An 18,868-nucleotide genomic window follows, 5' to 3' on the forward strand; every position below is an offset into this window, starting at 1 on the left:
ATGCAGCTAGGAGGTACACGCAAAAGCAGGGATCATAAAATCTACAGAGCAGTTAGATCTCCTGGAGGGTGGATATCCAGCTGGGTTAGTTTGTCAGAGGTCATTCAAAGTTACAATAGAGTTTTTCTTTTCTACAGTAGGGCTTCCCTTATGTCAACCTTGTCTTGAGCCGGTATCAGCTATGCCCAGAGTCTCTGGCTCCTCCCTTTAATTCTTCAGAATTATTATGTGCCATACTATATGGAATTATAATGTGCCATACAGAATTATAATGTACCATACTATAAGGCATGAGATCTTGCTTCCCTAACAGCTGCCAAAGGAGTCAAATGACAACTCTGAAGTGAGAGGGTGTTAACTTCCCATGGAAAAAACCTTGACCAATATTAGATAAGACACCTAGGTACCCAGGTGACAAATGGAGTTTTGGCTCAAGTGTGTCTTATAGTAAGTCCAATGAGTATGCAGATGCACCCAGTTATTTCACAGCCCAATTGTATAATTCGTACAAGTATGTTTAGAAGCTGCCATAATCCTCATATTGGTTTCCTGACATTGGAATTAGAGCCATTACAGTTGGAAGGGACAAATGGAAACTTCTGAGACTGTCACTCCCTGCCAAAAGTACAAACAAAAGCCAGGCCATATCTCTGGAGGAGTTGCAAAGCGTAGTTAGACTTGAGTGATGCAATGGTAGTAATCACTGATACATCCTTGTTGAATTCCATTGTCTGGGTTCTGCAAAAAACAAGATCGATGGAGCTTGGTGTTAATAGACCACTGTAAAATTAACCTAGTGATACCCCTAATCACAGTTGCCTTGCTGTTGATACTTGTACAGGTGCAGATCAACACAACCTATGTCACTTGATAAGCAATGACTGATATAGTGAACTCTTTTTTCTCAATATCCATCAGCAGAGAGGATCAAAAACAGCTTGCTTTTATAGAAAGGGAAAACAATATAACGTCACAATCTTTTTTCAGGACTGTGTTATTTTTCCTGCTCTCTGTCGTAGTATAGTCCTCAGAATCCTTGATTGTCTTGATATTCCTTAGAAAGGATACTACTTCACTTTCTTTATTATATAATACTAAGTGGATTTGGTGAGAAGTGACAACTACCTATATAGCTCATAAGACTCATGTATCAGAGGGTGAGAAGAAAATCCCACCAAGATCTAGGACCTTGCCTTATATGTGATGATTTTGAGGATCTAATTGTCTGGGGCATGCAAGGGCATCTCCTCTAAGGTAAAGCATAAGCTTTTGTACTTCTCCTTCCTAAAAAAGCGTCATATCACTTTGTGGGCCTTTTTGAATTTGGATAATAGTATATAATGCCCTTGAAATTACTGTTACAAATTATTTTTTTAAGTTATCCAACAGTCTGCTAGTTTTGAGTGGGTCCTAGAGACAAAAAGGGCTCTTCACTAAGTCCAAGCTGCTTTGCAAGCTCCCCTACCACTTGGTATCTATGATCTAGTAGGTCTGATAGAATTTAATGGTAGATAAGAATGCTCTGTTGGAAAGCCCAATAAGAGAGTCACAATAGCTACTCTCCATTTTCAAAGCAACTCCTGGCATGCTAATGGGCCCTTGTAGAGACTGAACACCTAACCATGGGACACCAAATGGCTATGTAACTTGAGCTGTCCAGCATGAATTAGATATTATCATATTCATTGAGTCATATGATTGGGTGAAGGAAGTGACAATCCATTTTACAATGGAAGTGGTATATTGAGAAAATCAGCCTTGAGCTTGGCATAAGTAAGTTAGATAAATGGAGATCCCAGAATTTCATCTGCAACAATGGCTTTCTCTCAAGCCACATATATCGACTCATGGGGTAAGAAAGGAATACGTGAAATCAACTGATGGGGGAGGATAGAATTCAGGCCTTGTTCACAGGTCAGATGATTGGTTGGTACTATCTGGACACAGACTACTGCTCAATTACATCTCCACTCAGGGATAACTCTGAATGACCTGATGAAGAAAAATCCTTACGGTGGATAGATCCCCAAGCAATACACTTGATTGTGCATTTTATATGGAGAGTGAAACACAGTAATAAAAAAATCCAAAATAAAAAAATTTCTTTCCACTTGGAAATTTAAAGACTCTTCATTAAATAACTATTAGGTCAAATAGAAAATACAAACCAAAATTGAAGAATAAACATTAACAATAATGGGGCTGGCCCGGTGACATAGTGGTTAAGTTAGCGTGCTCTGCCTCAGCAGCCCAGGGTTCACAGGTTCAGATCCTGGGCATGGACCTACACACCACTCATCAAGCCATGCTGTGGTGGCATCCCACATACAAAATAGAGGAAGATTGGCACAGATATTAGCTCAGGGACAATCTTCCTCACCAAAAAGAAAAAAAATAACAATAATGCAATACTACTTATAAGAATCTATGAAATATAATTAAAACAATTATCATAAAATAATTCATAGCCTTTAAAACTTATATGAATAAAAACAGAAATTTAGGTAAATTTAATATGAAATAAGAAAGCTAGAAAAAGAACAAGAAAATAAAGCCAAAGGAAGCAGAAGAGATATATAAAAAGCAGAACTTGAGTTAGTTCTGATTTTAAGGTATCTTATAAATTCATCAACATGCTGGTTCTTTGAATAGAACATAAACAAAATATGCAAACTACTATCTGACCTAATCAAGATAAATAGGGAGAAAACAAAGTTACACAAATAATACACAAAACAAGGGAAGCACACTAAAACTAAGGAAATGTTTAATAAACATTCAAATTAAATTATTTATACAACTCTAAGCAGATAGATATAAAAGCCTAGGTAAAATGGGTAATTTCCAGGGCAAATAAATTTATCAACATTGACACCAATGGAGACAGCTTAAGAAAATGAGAACCTTATTAAATTATTATTCCCATACATAAGTTCCAGACCCAGATGGTTTTACAAGGAAATCTTACTAAATTTTCATATACTATATAATCCCAATGCTACATAAACTATTCTAAAGTAGGGGTTGCCATTATGGCCAGTGGGACACAATCTGGCCTGCCTCCTATTATTGTAAATAAAGTTTTTTTTGAGACTGTATGGTCCAAACAGCTTAAAATATTTACTATCTGGCCCTTTACAGAAAAAGTTTACTAACCCCTGCTCTGAGTATACTTTTAAAAAAGGAAAATATACAAATTGTTTTTATTTTGTGAATGACAACTAAGCCTGATAAAGGTTGCACAAAAAAGAAAAACATGGATTTATTGAACTTATTAATATCAATGGAAAAGTCTTAAATAAAATATCAGTAGACAGACTCCAATAGCATGTTCAAAAACCACACACTGTGACAAGTGGTTCAAGGATGCATACTATGAGAAAATCCATCAATATAGTTCATGTTGTTAAGAGATCAAGGGAAAAAAAATTATGATCATCTCCATTGATGCTGAAAATGTCTTTGGATAAGATTTAATACCCATGGTATTTCCATTTTTGATAATAACAGACTACCTTATTTCAGATCAGTCCTCCCACTGGGAGAACTTGAAAATTTGGACAAAATATTTTTGAAAATCTGAAGGTACCAGACAGTGACCAATGTAGTGAAGATTTGGAGGCCCTAGATCCCAGAGAAAGCAACACAGAGAGGTAAACCAAACATCTGGCACCACCTCTCTCCTCTAGGCATTTTCCTATTTGAAAAGAATGGCTGAGATATTGAGTAAACAGAAAGTTATTGGCTGAGAGGCTAAGCAAGGTTTTCTGCAGTTTCATGGGGCAGGAGGGTGGTGGTGAAAAAAAGGAGGTCAGGGCAAACCAAAAATAAAAGTCTCTAGTAATCACTCCAAGCTTCCAGTGTGACCCCAAAGGAACATGCCCTACAGGTAAGGTTGAACTGAAAATATACCAGCCTTCTAAATGACTGAAATCCTTGTTAACATTATCTGAATCCTTTTTGGGATTAAGTTGATCTGCTTTAGTCTAATTACATGACGAAAACAAAGATTAATCCTTTCTGGAAGAAGAAAACACTACCTAGAGCCTTTATTTGTCTCTACATTTCTCCTATACTTAGCCTCTATATTTAAAGTAAAAATAACATTGTGTATACAAGAATCAGAAAGATCAGAATTGACCAGAAACTAATTGACTAGAACAAACAGAAACTAGGGATAGATCAACAGGAGATTCAAATAGCAGTTATAAAACATGGACTTTAAAATAAATGTGATTGAAATGTTTAGTAAGCTAAAAATGATGGGGGTTTCAGCAGAGAAGTGAAAAATATAACAGAGAATAAAATAACTGATGATAAACAGATAAAGAGAGAATTAGTGACCTGGAAGATAGATCAGAAGAAAATATCCAGGTGAAATGGTGAGACAAAAGGTTAAGAGTATTTGGAACATAATGAAAAGGTGTAATATATGTGTAACTGGAGTCCCAGAAGAAGAGAGAAAGAGAGAGAATGTGATAGCAGCAATATTTGTAGAATGAGTAGATGATAATTTTCCAGAACTGATGATAGATAATCAGAAATCCAAGATGCACTACAAACTCGGAGCAAGCTTAGCAAAAAGTACAGTTCACCTTGGCATATCAAACACAAAGAGAAAAATCTTAAAAGCAGTCAGAGTGTAGAAAGAAAGAAAGAAAGAAAAAAAAACCTGTAAGACTAACAGCAGACATCTCAAGAGAAAAACGGGCAATGAGGACAATTGAGTGATAATGTCAAGGTGCTGGGGAAAAAGGCAACTGTCTACACAGAATTTTATACTCTACAAAAATATCCTTAAGAACGTGTCATCAAATTATTGCAACTTAATATAATTTGCAATATTTCATTAACAGAAAATCTGCTCTAATGATAAAAACTAAATAAATTCTCTCATAAAATAAAGTTGATCCATTATAAAAGAACAGAGATAGAGCAATAAATAACAAGAAACATTAGTAAATCTAAGGGAATAGTTTATAAAAATTATAGTAATGACTTCTAGGAGTATAACATATTGAGAATTAGTATACAAGTTAAAAATAAGTCAAAAGTTGGGGGGAAGTCCACTGAACTAAAGTTCCATGGTCCTTATAACTTCTAGAAAGTAACACAAGTACTAATTTACATTATAGTTTGACAAGTCGTGCAAACATTTTGTATTCTTGTGAGTACCACTAAAAGAATAATAAATATATGTATAATGGATAAGTTAATAGAGTAAGATACTGGGATAATAAAAATTAGCAACCCAAAAGAAAACAAAAAAGAAGATAACATTAAACAGATGAGATAAATATAAAACAAGTAGGTAGATTTGTTCTAAAGTATGTCAACAATTACATTAAATATAGACAAACTAGCAACCTAAATGGCAATAATTTTCAGACTGTCTTAAAACAATGATATGCTTTTTCAAGAAACACACTTTAAATTTAAGGATATGAAAAAGTTGAATATAAAAGGATAGGAAAAAATATAGCATGTAAACCCTAAGCAAAGAAAACTGATGTAGCTATACTAATATTAGACAAAGTAGATGCCTTAGTTGAGGCTGCTGTAACAAAATACCATAGACTGTACGGCTTAAACAAAAAATGTTTATTTCTCATAGTTCTGGAGACTGCTAAGTTCAAGATCAAGGTGCCAGCAGATTTGATGTCTGGTGAGGGCCTGGTTTCTAGAAGGCCAACTTCTTGCTGTGTCCTCACGTGGTAGAAAGGGAAAGAGAGCTCTCTGTAGTCTCTTTTGTACGGGCACTAATCCCATTCGTGAGGGTTCCACTCCTATGACCTAAGCACTTCCCAAAGGCCCTGCTTTCTAATACCATGACATTGAGAGTTAAGATTTCAACATATGAATTTTAAGAGGACACATACATTTAGTCTATAAAAGTAGGCTTAAAGGCAAGAACATTTTCTAAGAGGAACATTTTGTAATAGAAATAGAGTCAATTCAGTAGGAGATGTGATAATCCTAAATTTGTATATGTGTAATAACATAGCTTTATAGTGTATAGGCAGTGCTTCCTTTGCATGGTACCGTGTTAACTGAAACGTGCACATCTGAACTGTGTTTTTGTTTTGCATGGTTCCTTGGTGTGTGGGTGTGTGTGTATGTATAATTTGACAGAACTAAACAGTAGTACTGTATAGTAGAACTATACAGTAGTCGCCCCTTGTCCACAGTCTCGCTTCTCATGGTTTCAATTACTCACAGTCAACCAAAGTCTGAAAATATTAAATGGAAAATTCTAGAAATAAATAATTTCTAAGTTTTAAATTGCATGCTGTTCTGAGTAGTGTGATGAAATCTTTGCCATCCTGCCCAGGATATCCTTTTATCCAGCCTATCCCATACTGTATATACTATCTGCCTGTTAGTCACTTAGTAACCATCTTGGCTATCAGATTAACTGTTGTGATATCACAGTGCTTGTGTTCAAGTAACCCTTATTTTACTTAGTAATGGCCCGAAAGTGCAAGGGTAGTGATGCTGGCAATTCAGATATGCTGAAAAGAAGCCATAAAATGCTTCCTTTAAGTGAAAAGGTGCAAGTTCTCGAATTAATAAGAAAAAAAAATCATACGCTGAGGTTGCTAAGATCTACGGTAACTTTTATTACTGTATATTGTTATGTGTTCTATTTTTTTATTAGTTATTGTTTATCTCTTACTGTGTCTAATTTATAAATTAAACTTTATCATAGGTATGTACATATAGGAAAAGACATAGTATATATAGGGTTCAATACTCTCCGTGGTTTCAGGCATCTACTGGGGGTCTTGGAACGTATCCCTCTCAGATAAGAGAGGACTACTGTAAAGCAAATTTGACAGAACTAAAATGAAAAATACTCAAATCCACAGTTGTGTTGGAGGTTTTAACACACCTCTCTGAATCACTGAGAGAATAAACAAACGAAGTGATTAGTGAGGATAAAGAAAATTTGAACAACATGATTAACAAACAACTTAATTGACATATACAGTACCTTACATCCAACACGTGCAGACTACACATTATTTTCAAGTGCACATGAAATATTTACCAAAATTCTACATTTGTTGAACCATAAAACATGTTTCAATAAATTTCAGAGGATTAAAATAATACATAATATATTCTCTAACCACAGAATTTAGCAAGATTGTCAATGAAAGATAAATAGGAACTCTCCCAAATGCTCAGTAATTAAGCACACACTTCTGAATAACATATGTCAAAGAAGAAATCAGTATTGAAATTAGAATATATTTTAAATTAAATTACACTGGAAATATGATATGTCAAAACTTATAGAATGTAACTAAAGCTATGCTTAGAGGGAAATTTATAGCTTTTATTGCATTTATTAAAAAGTGAAGAAAAACTGAAATTCAATAATCTTAGTGTAAAGATAGTAAGATAGTGAATTAAACTCAAAAGAAAGTAGGATAAAGATAATAACAAAGATGTGATGTTTAATTTTATGTCTTAACATGAATGAGCCATGGGGTGCCCAGATATTTGGTCAAATATTTTTCTGAGTGTTTCTGTGAGGGTGTTTTTGGATGAAATTAACTTTAAATCAGCAGACTGAGTAAAGCAGATTGCCCTTCCCAATGTGAGTGGACCTCATCCAGTCAGTTGCCTGAATAGAACAAAAGGGCTGATTGTACCCTGAGTGAGAGAAAATTCCTCCTTCCTGACTACCTTTGAACTCAGACATCAGCTTTTTGCTGCCTCTAGACTTGACCTGAAACATCAGCTCTTCCTGAATCTCAAGTCTGCGGGCCTTAAGATTGCAATTATACCATCAGTTCTCCTGATTCTCAGGCCTTCAGACTCAGACTGGAACTGTGCCATTGGGTCTCTGGGTTTCCAGCTTGCCAGCTCACCCTGCAGATCTTGGGCCCTGATAGCCCCCATAATCACGTGACCCAATTCCTTATAATAAATCTCTTTCTCTCTATATATACATCCTATTGGTTTTGTTTTTCTGGAGATCTCTGACTAATACAAAATATGAGATCAAAAATTAAAAGAAATAGAAAACAAGAATGTAGTACATTAGCAAAAACAAAAGTTAATTCTGTGAAAACACTAATAAAACTGATGCATCTCTAGCAAGTCTGATCAAGAATCAAACAGAGAAGGCACCAAGGAACACAACCAATTTGCGTTCATCCCAGGAATATAAAGTTGTTTTAACTTTTCAAAATAAATGTAATTTGCATATTAACAGAAGTAAGGAGAAATAAATGCATGACAATAAAAAGCTACATAAGAAGCATTTGATAAAATTCAGCTTCTCTTCATGATAAATAAAAATCTCTTGTTACAGTAGCAAAAGGAAGGAACTTCATTAACCTGAACTTTGCTAATTTACCTAAAACTATGAAAATATTCTCCTTAATGGTGAATTAATAAAAGTTTTCCTCCTGCAATCAGAAATGAGACAAAGATGCCGACTATACACCTCTTCTGTTTAACGTTGTACAGCTATTGACAATATTAGTTTTTAAAGAAGGTGAAAAGGAATTGGAGCTCTCATATGCGGCTTATGGAAATGGAAACTGGTACAACCACTTTGGAAAACTGCTTGGCAGTATCTATTAAAGTTAAACATACTCTTATCCCATGGATCAGTATATACCTGACAGAAATGCATACATGTGTTCACCAAAAGACATATACAAGTTTGTTCTTAGCAATATTATTTCATCAACTATGAAATGAATAAATAAATTGTAGTAGTGTCATACCCAAACAATGGAATACTATTATATTAATGAAAGTGAATGAATTACTGCTATAAATATCATGTTTAGAAATAGGAGCAGGACAGAAAAGGATATGTAATGTATAATTCCACTTACTTAAAATACAAAAACAGATAACAGTAACCTATAGTGTTAGAAGTCAGGATAGTACTTACCTTTAGAGAAGAGGATGAGGATATTGACTGGGTAAGGATATGAAATAGGCGTCTGAGTGGCTTGTATTGTTTTTCTTCTATTTCTTATTTTTCTATTGTATTTCTTGACCTAGGTAGTAGTTTCATGGATATGTTCACTTCATCATAATTCAATAAAGACACATTTATAATTTGTGTACTTTTATCTATGTATGCTTCAATAAAAATATTTATTAAGAAATTAAACACCTATTCCTAATAAAATAAATTTATAAAAAATGAATCAATTCATACTTCTTAACTATATATATGTCAAATATATATATAATCTGGGATTTATTTAATGGGGAGACACTAGAGGCATTGCCACTAAAGTCAAGAAGAAAGTAAGGATGCTCACCCGCTCCACTATTTTTAACACTATAGGATGTTTTAGTAGTGCAGTTAGACAAGTACAAACAATTAAAAGCATAAAAATTAGAAAGGAAGAGTAAAATAGTCTCTATTTTAGATTATATGATAATATACCTGGAATGCCTAAGAAAATCAACGTTAAAATGAATACAAACAATGAAAGAATTTAGAAGATAGCATACTAAAATCCAACTATAGAAACCGTGCACACAGAAAAGATAATGAAGAGAAGATTCCATATAAAATATCAGCCAAGTATTCAAAACAATTAGCTATAAAGTTAACAAGAAAATCTCTATACAGAAAACTTTAAACTTCCTAAAAGATGTAAAAGTATGCTTGAGTAAATGAAAGGTATCCTTTACTCTTAGATAAAATGACTCATTATTTTTTCTTCTGTTTCTTGAAGTTTACTCTTTTTTTCCTTGACTCTCTAAAATCAAATGCTTATATTGGTAAAAAATTTTTCTTCTTTTCATATGTATTTCTAAAACTATAAATTTTCCGCTTGATGAAGATTCATCTATATCCCACAAGTTTCAATCTGAAACTTGTTCAGTTCTATTTCATACTTTTCATTATGATTTCTTCTTTGACTATAATTACTTGGAAATATATTTTTTAGTTGATGGTCTAGGTTTAAGATTTGGTGCTCTCACTACCATGGCCTGGGTTCATTTCCCGGGTCAGGGAACCACACCACTTCACCTGTCTGTCAGTAGTCATACTGTGCCAACTGTGTGTTGCTGTGATGCTGAAAGCTATGCCACTGAGATTTCAAATACCAGCAGGGTCACCCATGATGGACAGGTTTCAGTGGAGCTTCCAGACTGAGACAGATTAGGAAGAAGGACGTGATTACCCACTTGCAGAAAAATTGGCCACGAAAACCCTATGAATAGCAGCAGAGCATTGTCTGATATAGCACCAGAAGGTGAGAGGATGGTGCAAAAAAGACAGGACATGGTTCCAATCTGCTGTACACAGGATCCCTAGGAGTCAGAATCTACTCGATGGTATCACCAACAACAAAAAATATTTTTTAGTTTCCAAAATATTTTTGTCAATGATATCTAATTTCATTTCATAGCTGTTAAAGAACATAGTGTCTATGATTTTGATTCTTTGGTATTAAATAATTATTTTAACAGATATTTATCAGATACCTATTTTCTTCAGATACTGTTTGAGGTCCTGATGATATGTAGTGAAGAAGTCACCCTACTTCTTTGCCTTTATGGTACTTACATTCTATTGTGAGGGAGCTATTTTTTAATTGACATGTATATATAAACATATAACTATATAAAATATATAATTATACCAAATTGTATTTATAATATATATTTGTAGCTTGGGCTATGTTCATGATTTGGCATGGTCAGACATGATTGCAGAGTGTTCTTGTTTTTAATCTTGATTCATCATGGTCAGAGAGTGACCTTGTCTGATGTCTCCTGGGTGTCAGGGGCTGCTTTTCTCTTTCTCAATTCTCTAAGTGATTCTAATATCTTTTCATATTTCCTATATCATAATATTGTATAGTTATCTCAGTAATTTATGACATTTTGAGATTCAGTATTTTATATATTTTGTGATTACTGAGGCTATTTCTAGTAATGTTTTATAAACCAAACAACTTCTATCTTTCAGTTGTTTACTATGAAAAATGTAATAGCATTTTAGAATATTATTTCACTACATCTTGGGGCTCAAATTTTGAAAGGTTATGTTATTCATTTTCTTGCTTAAGTTGGATTTTCGAAACTTTTTAGACTTGCAAATCTCCTTTCCATACACGCCATAGAAATTTTTTCTCATACACTCCACAGGAATGGTTTTATAATTCATCATTATGTCTGGTATTAAAAAGAGTTGATTTGAAGTTAAAACACATCTTAGTACAGTATATATGACTTCATATAAATTTTATTTTAAGAAATATTCTTTAAGCTCACACTTAATTTTGACTTTTTAAATTTAGCAAATCATTATGCCATTTATTTTAATTTAGTATGTAAAGAAGCTCAAATTTTTTGTTAAATCAATTTTAAAATTTATTGTGTGTAGTTTAAAAATAAAACATTTAACTATATGTTATAGCTTCAAAAATAAGTATACGTTTCTTTCATGACCTGATATTTGAAATTTTGTTTTCTGTTAAAACTACTAGCTGGTTTATTTTTGTTATTTTTTGTGTTCTTTTATAAAATGTTGAGGTAAGTGATTAGATCTCAGGATGCTGTGTAGGAGTAGCTTATAACCACCACTATATTTTCTGTTTTTATCATTGGTTTTTGGAATTATTGAAACATCATTATGTACTGTATAAAAATTTTCATCAAAGAAATACTGCTAATGGATTTCAAGAAAATCATCTTAAGGCAAATTCATGGGAAATATTATCATTATTTAACATTGGTCTATTTTTATTCTTCTTGTTTTTTTAACCAGTGATAGATTAAATTTGACAAAATGTAACTACAGATAATAACTCAGAATTGTATTATAGTAAAAATCATCAGTGCAGCTTCAGTGTTTAGCTGAATGACTGAGTCTTGAATGATCATCTAATACTCATCTGTTCTCAAATACTGCTGTTTTAAAATGAAGAATATGTATTTTGTTAATTGTCTTATTGATTTATACATAAATATCAACCATTTTTAATGATATGAATCTCTAGAATACCTTTGTGAACTTCTGAGGGTTCATAAATCATCAGTTTAAAATATTGACATGAGTCAAAGAGAAAATAAGATTTGATAAAGAGAAATTTGAAGCCAAATTTATGGCCCCATTTTTCATGTGCATGCACCTGAATTGTATATACATTGTTTGTTAAACTTATCCCGTTTTATCCTTTATTTCATTTTCATTTTCGATCCCGTTTTTCTTTGGTTCCAATTTTTAATTTATTTTTATGTTGTATCATATATATTTACATGTTTCCTAAATTTCTCTTTGGAATAAGGCAGATTTCATTGGTAAATATTGAAGTAGAGTTTATTTGCCAGTTTTCTAAATGTAGGAAACCTACATTCAAGTTCTGGAAAAATTAGAATTCTAAATAAAGTTGTGTTATTCAGTATGATTTTACTTTATTGTATTAACATTAAATTTTACTTGGAGCAAGTTAAAATTAATTTTAGAATTACAAAAATGATTGTTCTAATGTTTTCCAGCTGCTAATAGGTTATGAAAATGGTACTGTAGTATTCTGGGACTTGAAATCTAAAAGAGCAGAACTGAGAGTTTATTATGATGAGGTAAGTGATTTCCACTGAAATATATGAAAAGAGTCTTGTGACTTCATTCCTGCTTTCTACATTTAAGCTTTGTACATTACCAATATTTTTATCATTGGACAACTGCCTGGTTCTGACCCAGTGTCTCACACTGCCTATTGGTATTCACAATTTCCAACTCTGGGTTGTTCTCCTGAGTGGGAATTCTGCCTTGACTGCTATTTTGGCCCTTTTTGACATCTTATATACATTGGCGACTGGGGCTTATTACCTATCCTTTTCCTTCCTTTAGGCTCCATGGTTATGTCTTGCCTCATTGCCCTTAAGGTCTCTAAAGACACTATTCACACCTTTCTTTGAAAATTCTTTTTCTGTGGCAGAAAGTTTAAGTGGTCAGTTTGAAAGGCCTTATCTTCTAATACTTTCTTCTTAGAATAAAGAGAGATTTTGTAAATAGTAATACTTGGTAAGACTCAGTAAGATCTTGAAGTAAGTTTATTGTACATAGTTGAGACTTGATTAGGTTTTTATTTAGAGAAAACAGTTAACTTCTATTTATCAAGGAATAGTCTCTGAATTGATTACTTCCGTTGTTCAAAGATTGATTCTAGGCCATTAATTACTTCCCCTTCAGAAGATGCTAGTGTAAAGATAGGGAGGCTGGGGCAAAAGATGAAAAAGTGGAATTATTTCTTGTAGCTGTGGAAATAAATAAAGGTGATTATCATCTATGCTCTCAATTAAATTTTAAAAATGGTAGAGTGAGGAGAAAGAGGAGGAAAATACAGGTCAAAAATCACTGTTTGGTATCACCCACACTTATATGGGAAAAGTGTTGAAGAATTTAAGGCAACACTGAAATAAATAGAGAAAGAAATTTTAAAAACAAACAAAAACATTTCTTTTAAAACACTTCACTTTTGTGCTCCCTCTCATCTTCTCATAATAGTTAAGTTTTTAAGTTTGGTGCTTAAAGATATAAGCCTTCAGCTATCTCACTGCCCCGCTCCCCGCAAATTCGTTTGTTAGTGGTTCTGGCAAACTAATATTTTTCGGTATCTATAAGATAGTTCTCATAGTCACAAAGAGTTCAGAGGTAAATATTATAGCAACTGGGTAATTTGGTCATGATTGATGAAAAATACTGTGGCAAGTGATGTCATACAATGGTGCTCTTTAAGATCAACTTCCAGGGCATCTTGAATCATAAGGAAAGAGGGTCCTAGGCAGCTAAGCTCGGATTTTCCTTTTGTTAAATACACAAAATACAAAGATGAGGATGGAGATTGCTTCCTCTCTAAAGACTAGCAGCTAGATAGGAGTCCAAATACCGTCTGGGTATTTAGCCAGTTGGAACTAGAGCAGACTAGCTAAAAAGGAAATCCAGAGGAAAATGATGAATCAACTAGTTTTCCTATGGCCTTAAAAAGTGTAGAAGGAAAGTTTCTAACCTTAAATTTGAGCAAAAGTAATTTTGCAATGAATTGTTTAAATAAGGATTAACAATGTTCAAGTCAGTAGAGTACTATACTACATCTACTTTATACCTAGAAGTCATTTTAAATATTGATTTATATAATATATATGTATAAATCTATCATCTATCTTAATGCACAATTATATGTCCTATCATTTTAATAGAAATAATTATATACTTCATTTTACTGCCAAACTTTTCAAACTTTCCTCAGCACTTTATCTCTCATATTGAGAAACCATCTGTAATACTTATCTGAAATGGTTTTTCATAAGTCATCAGTGATCTCCTCATTAATACACACAGCGACTCCTTCTTAGTCTTTTAAGTTCCTCACTAAACCTGTGGCTTGACATCAGCCCCTCCTTCTTAAAATGGTTTCTTCCCTTGTCTGTGTCTTGCTACCTCATTTTTTTACTGCTCCTGTCTCCATTACTGAATCCTTCCTTAAAGATACTCTTCAGGATTCTATGTCTTCACCCTCTTCATTTCTCCTCTAATTGACGTATATGTTCATATCCACTCCCATCAATTCAAATATTACCTTTATACTAATAAATTTAAAATCTATATGTATATCTCTAACCCTTACCTGTCTCCTGAGCTCTACATCCAAATATCTACTTGTTACATAAGTCCAGAAATATCCCAGTGGCACTGAATTTATATTTAAAGACCTGAACTTTTTTCTATGTTCTCTTTTTAAATTAAGTTTTCATTAGTTATTTCAGTTTAGAACCCTCAGAGTCATATTTGACCCTTTCTTCTTCTTCATGTATCATATGTAATCAGTTTTGTAGTATTCTTTTTTTTTTTTGGTGAGGAAGATCAACCCTGAGCTAACATCCAATGCTGATCTTCCTGTTTTGTTTTTGTTTTTTTTGCTAAGGAAGATTGGCCCTGAGCTAACATCTGTGCCCATCTTCCTCTACTTTATATGGGAAGCTGCCACAGCATAGCTTGACAAGCGGTGAGTCGGTACGCACCCGGGATCCGAACCCACGGAACCCGGGCCGCAGAAGCGGAGTGCGCACACTTAACAGCTTAAGCCCCCAGTTTTGTAGTATTCTTGATTATATTTTTATATGTATTGTCTCATTTATTTCCCCTTTTTTCATTCCTACATTCAATGCCCTAGTTTAGGTTATCTTTTGCCTGGAAGACTATAATAGCCTTTAACTAATCACATATCTTACTTTTTCAGTATATCTTTCACTAATAAAATAATCATTTTAAGACATAGTCAGATCATGGAATTCTCTACCTCAGAACCTTTGAATGGCTCCCAATTGTCAATACAAAGTCTTTATTCCTTGACATGATGTTTAAGGCACTGCTGCTATCTTTTCCCTTTAGTTTAATTTACTGCATCCTTCTATATACTCCTTACATTTCAGACATATTACTATCTCCTAAACATACCATTTATTTCCCACCTCCAAGCCTTTGCTCCTGCTAATTCCTTATTGTGACCTCCCTTCTTTCCTCTTCTGCATATCAAAATTCCATTAGTTCTTTAGCAACTGTAAAGCTATTTGGACTATCAAACTAGCCCATTGATGAATAGGCATTGATGAATTGAGAGTTTTGTTTTGTAAATCCAAGATCATTTTCAGAAATAACTATAAGAATTTTACTTCCACATTAACTGTGAAATTTTTCATTACATCAATATTTCTTAAATAATCTCTCAGAGTTTGACATGAAGATAACCTTTTTAATTCCTTGAGTAACTACTGTTTTTCCTTTTTCAGATTGTTGCCTAGCTTTTTGGGTTTCCTTTTTCTTTTTTGTTTTTAGGAAACTTAGTCACAGCCACTGAGTTGACCAAACTGGCTAGTGTTTTATCTTCCATATTATGTTTTCTATTTTTCAAAATTCTTGAATTAGTTGTATTATATGTATCTTTTTCAGTAAACTCTTAAAGTCCTTTTTTAAGAAAAGAGTAGGGTATAATCAAATAAATAGAAATTGAATATTTACCCATTAAGTCGGTTCGAATGCCAACTCGTCAGTAATGCACTATTTGACATCCTCTTCCCTGAGAAGTTGGTTTTACATGCCTACTCTTCAGTAAAATAAATGTACTTCTTTTATAGTACTCACATAGTTCTGTTTTATGTTGTAGCTGTTATTTTTATATCTGTCTTCACCAGTAGGTAGAAATTCAATGGGATAGGAAGAAGAATTAGGGCTGGGGATGCTTTCTCTGCCCCCACAATTTGTAGCAAAGCAGTCTAAGAGAACTTGAAATTGAGTTTCATCCAAGTTAACCATAGAGGAGGCAAGGAGAAATGACATTTCCCTTGAGCCATTTCCCTTCTCACAAAAGTGAGAAGAAATAGGCAGAGGAACAGACAAAGGAGACTTTTTTTCCTCTAACTGCCTCTACTGAACCCTGGTGAAAAAGAAGTCATCTCTGCCTGGTAATGAAGGCAAGAGTGAGAGAAAACATAAGTCCAGGGTTTCATATTATCTCTTCCACTTAATCAAATCTTACTTCTCTTGAGGTACAGCTCATATCCTATTTCCTTTATTATATGTCTAATGATTACTCTAGCCATCAGTTATCTATAACTCTAATAATACTTACTGTTTGGAAGTTCCAAACAATAAGTTAGTTTCATGTATATGTGTATATATCTATATCTATGTCTGTATCTATATCTATATCTATATTTTAGTATGTAGTATAAATACATAACTTTTGTGTGTGTGTGTGTATATATATACATATATGTATATATATATAACTAAATGTTAAAAGTTCCAAACTGGGGTCCGGTCCGGTGGCATAGTGGTTAAGTTCGCGCACTCTGCTTCAGTGGCCCAGGGCTAGCGGTTCGGATCCCAGGCGCGGACTGACCCACCGCTAGTCAAGCCATGCTGTGGCTGCATCCCATATAAAGTAGAGGAAGATGGGCATGGATGTTAGCCCAGGGCCAATCTTCCTCAGCAAAGAGAAGAGGATTGGTAATGGATGTTAGCTCAGGGCTAATCTTCCTCTCACACACAGACACAAAACGTTCCAAACCATAAGTATTATTAATATGCTTTTATGTCAATCTTTCCTATCTCGCAGTTTTTTAAGTTCCTTTAAGGAAAATCTCATGTTGTATACATCTGTTCAGCTTTTATGACTACTAGAGCTTCTCTCATTGTGCTTAGCACATTACCCAAGTTCCATATATACTTTATTAATTTAGGAAGAATACCAAGAGTGTGGAAATATGTGATGACATTACTTATTCAGTCAACAGATATTTTACTGGGTACCTGCTTTATGCAAGACACTGTGCTACCACTGGGAATAAAACAATTTTGGAAAATGGAATAATTACATTTTAATTTTGTCTAATTCATGTCTAGAGAGTGAATCTGTAAATATAAAAAATTTTTAAACCCTTCTTGCTTTAAATCAATTTAAATGGTATATGTTAGAGGCAATATGGTAAAGAAAATTGGGTTTTGTAGTTAGATAGACCTTCGCTTTGAGTTGTGTGACCTGAGCAAGTATCTCAATCTCTCTATGTGTAAATTAGAAAAAATAATACCTGTTTTATAGGATTAAATGAGATCATGTACATAAAGTGCTTACCATGGGATCAGGCAGGTAGTAAGCCCTCAGATGGTAGCTTTTATGTAAATTATTTTTTAAATTGCCTGCTTTAAGTGTAACTAGGCCTCTACTTTACCAGAAATTATCTTCTGATAACCTTGCTTTTACTTCTACGTAAATAATTTTTCGAAGAAGCATTATAGGATATAGGGAGGACATAGACTTTACAACCAAAAATTCTGGGCTCTGTTGATATTACGACATTTACTTAACTTTTCTTTATCTCAGGAGATGAGTTTTTGTAGCCTTTTATAAAGCCTGTAGACAGTTGAAGCCAAAGATATTATGATCTGGGTCAGAAAAATTACATATATTTCTTAAGTGTTATTGCTGTAATAATTTTATGTCAGAATATTTTTCCTTTGGAATATAAAATGATGTAACATATCGACTTTTCTTCTACTTGTTTCTAAATGTTATTTCGTTAGGCTATTCATTCAATTGATTGGCATCATGAGGGCAAACAGTTCATGTGCAGCCATTCAGATGGTAGCTTGACTTTATGGAACCTGAAAAGCCCAAGTCGTCCTTTCCAGACCACAATTCCACATGGTAAGATGTATGCTTTCAAAAGAAATAAAACTCTGGAGATACAGTGCCTTGACTTAAAGAAGGAGAGGTGGTATCAGTGTGTTTGGTAGAAAGAGGTGATAGGACATCGTGTCTGATTCTCAATACTTTTTATACCTCCTTTGGATCCCCACATTATGTCCCCAGACTTTCTGTACTTCCCTTCTTCCTGTCTATCCACTTTCCTACTATGTAAGTGATACTTATATAAAGACTTTCCTGACCAAAAGTTGGATAATGGATGGTTTATGTATCTGAAGCAGAGGAGATAATATAGGAAATTTGGCCAGTTTTAAAGGTCAAGGAGCTAGTGAGAGAACGGCACTATATAGATCTGACTGTCAGACCTAATTCCTATGCTGCTTTATAGTCTGTTGTTTTCTAGATTCTCTCAATTATTTCTATTTTTACCATTTGATTCCACTAAATTATGAGAACTGTGGTTTTTATCATAGGTTGTATCTATCTTATCATCTTCCTCGTTGAAAGGAATTATTTAGGATTTATGTAGGACCTGTCTACCTAATTGGGCAGAATAAAAATTTCAAATGTATGCATATCTTTTATTCAGATGACCATATTATTTCCGAGAATATTGGTGATGATCTGAGTTTCATGTTTATCTCACACCGTTGGTTGTT

General features: G+C 33.7%; 1 protein-coding gene across 1 annotated transcript in view; it reads left to right on the top strand.

Annotated features, from left to right (window-relative positions):
- STXBP5L (syntaxin binding protein 5L) overlaps window positions 1-18,868 on the top strand; it is a 337,784-nt gene that overhangs the window by 138,166 nt on the left and 180,750 nt on the right. Inside the window, exons 8-9 of the mRNA XM_058555874.1 lie at window positions 12,499-12,582; window positions 18,086-18,209. Of these exons, the coding sequence (XP_058411857.1) occupies window positions 12,499-12,582; window positions 18,086-18,209 (208 nt within the window). The remainder of the gene's footprint in view (window positions 1-12,498; window positions 12,583-18,085; window positions 18,210-18,868) is intronic.

The sequence above is a fragment of the Diceros bicornis genome, chromosome 15 (assembly GCF_020826845.1).
Source record: "Diceros bicornis minor isolate mBicDic1 chromosome 15, mDicBic1.mat.cur, whole genome shotgun sequence".
NCBI classification, from domain to species: Eukaryota; Metazoa; Chordata; class Mammalia; order Perissodactyla; family Rhinocerotidae; genus Diceros; species Diceros bicornis.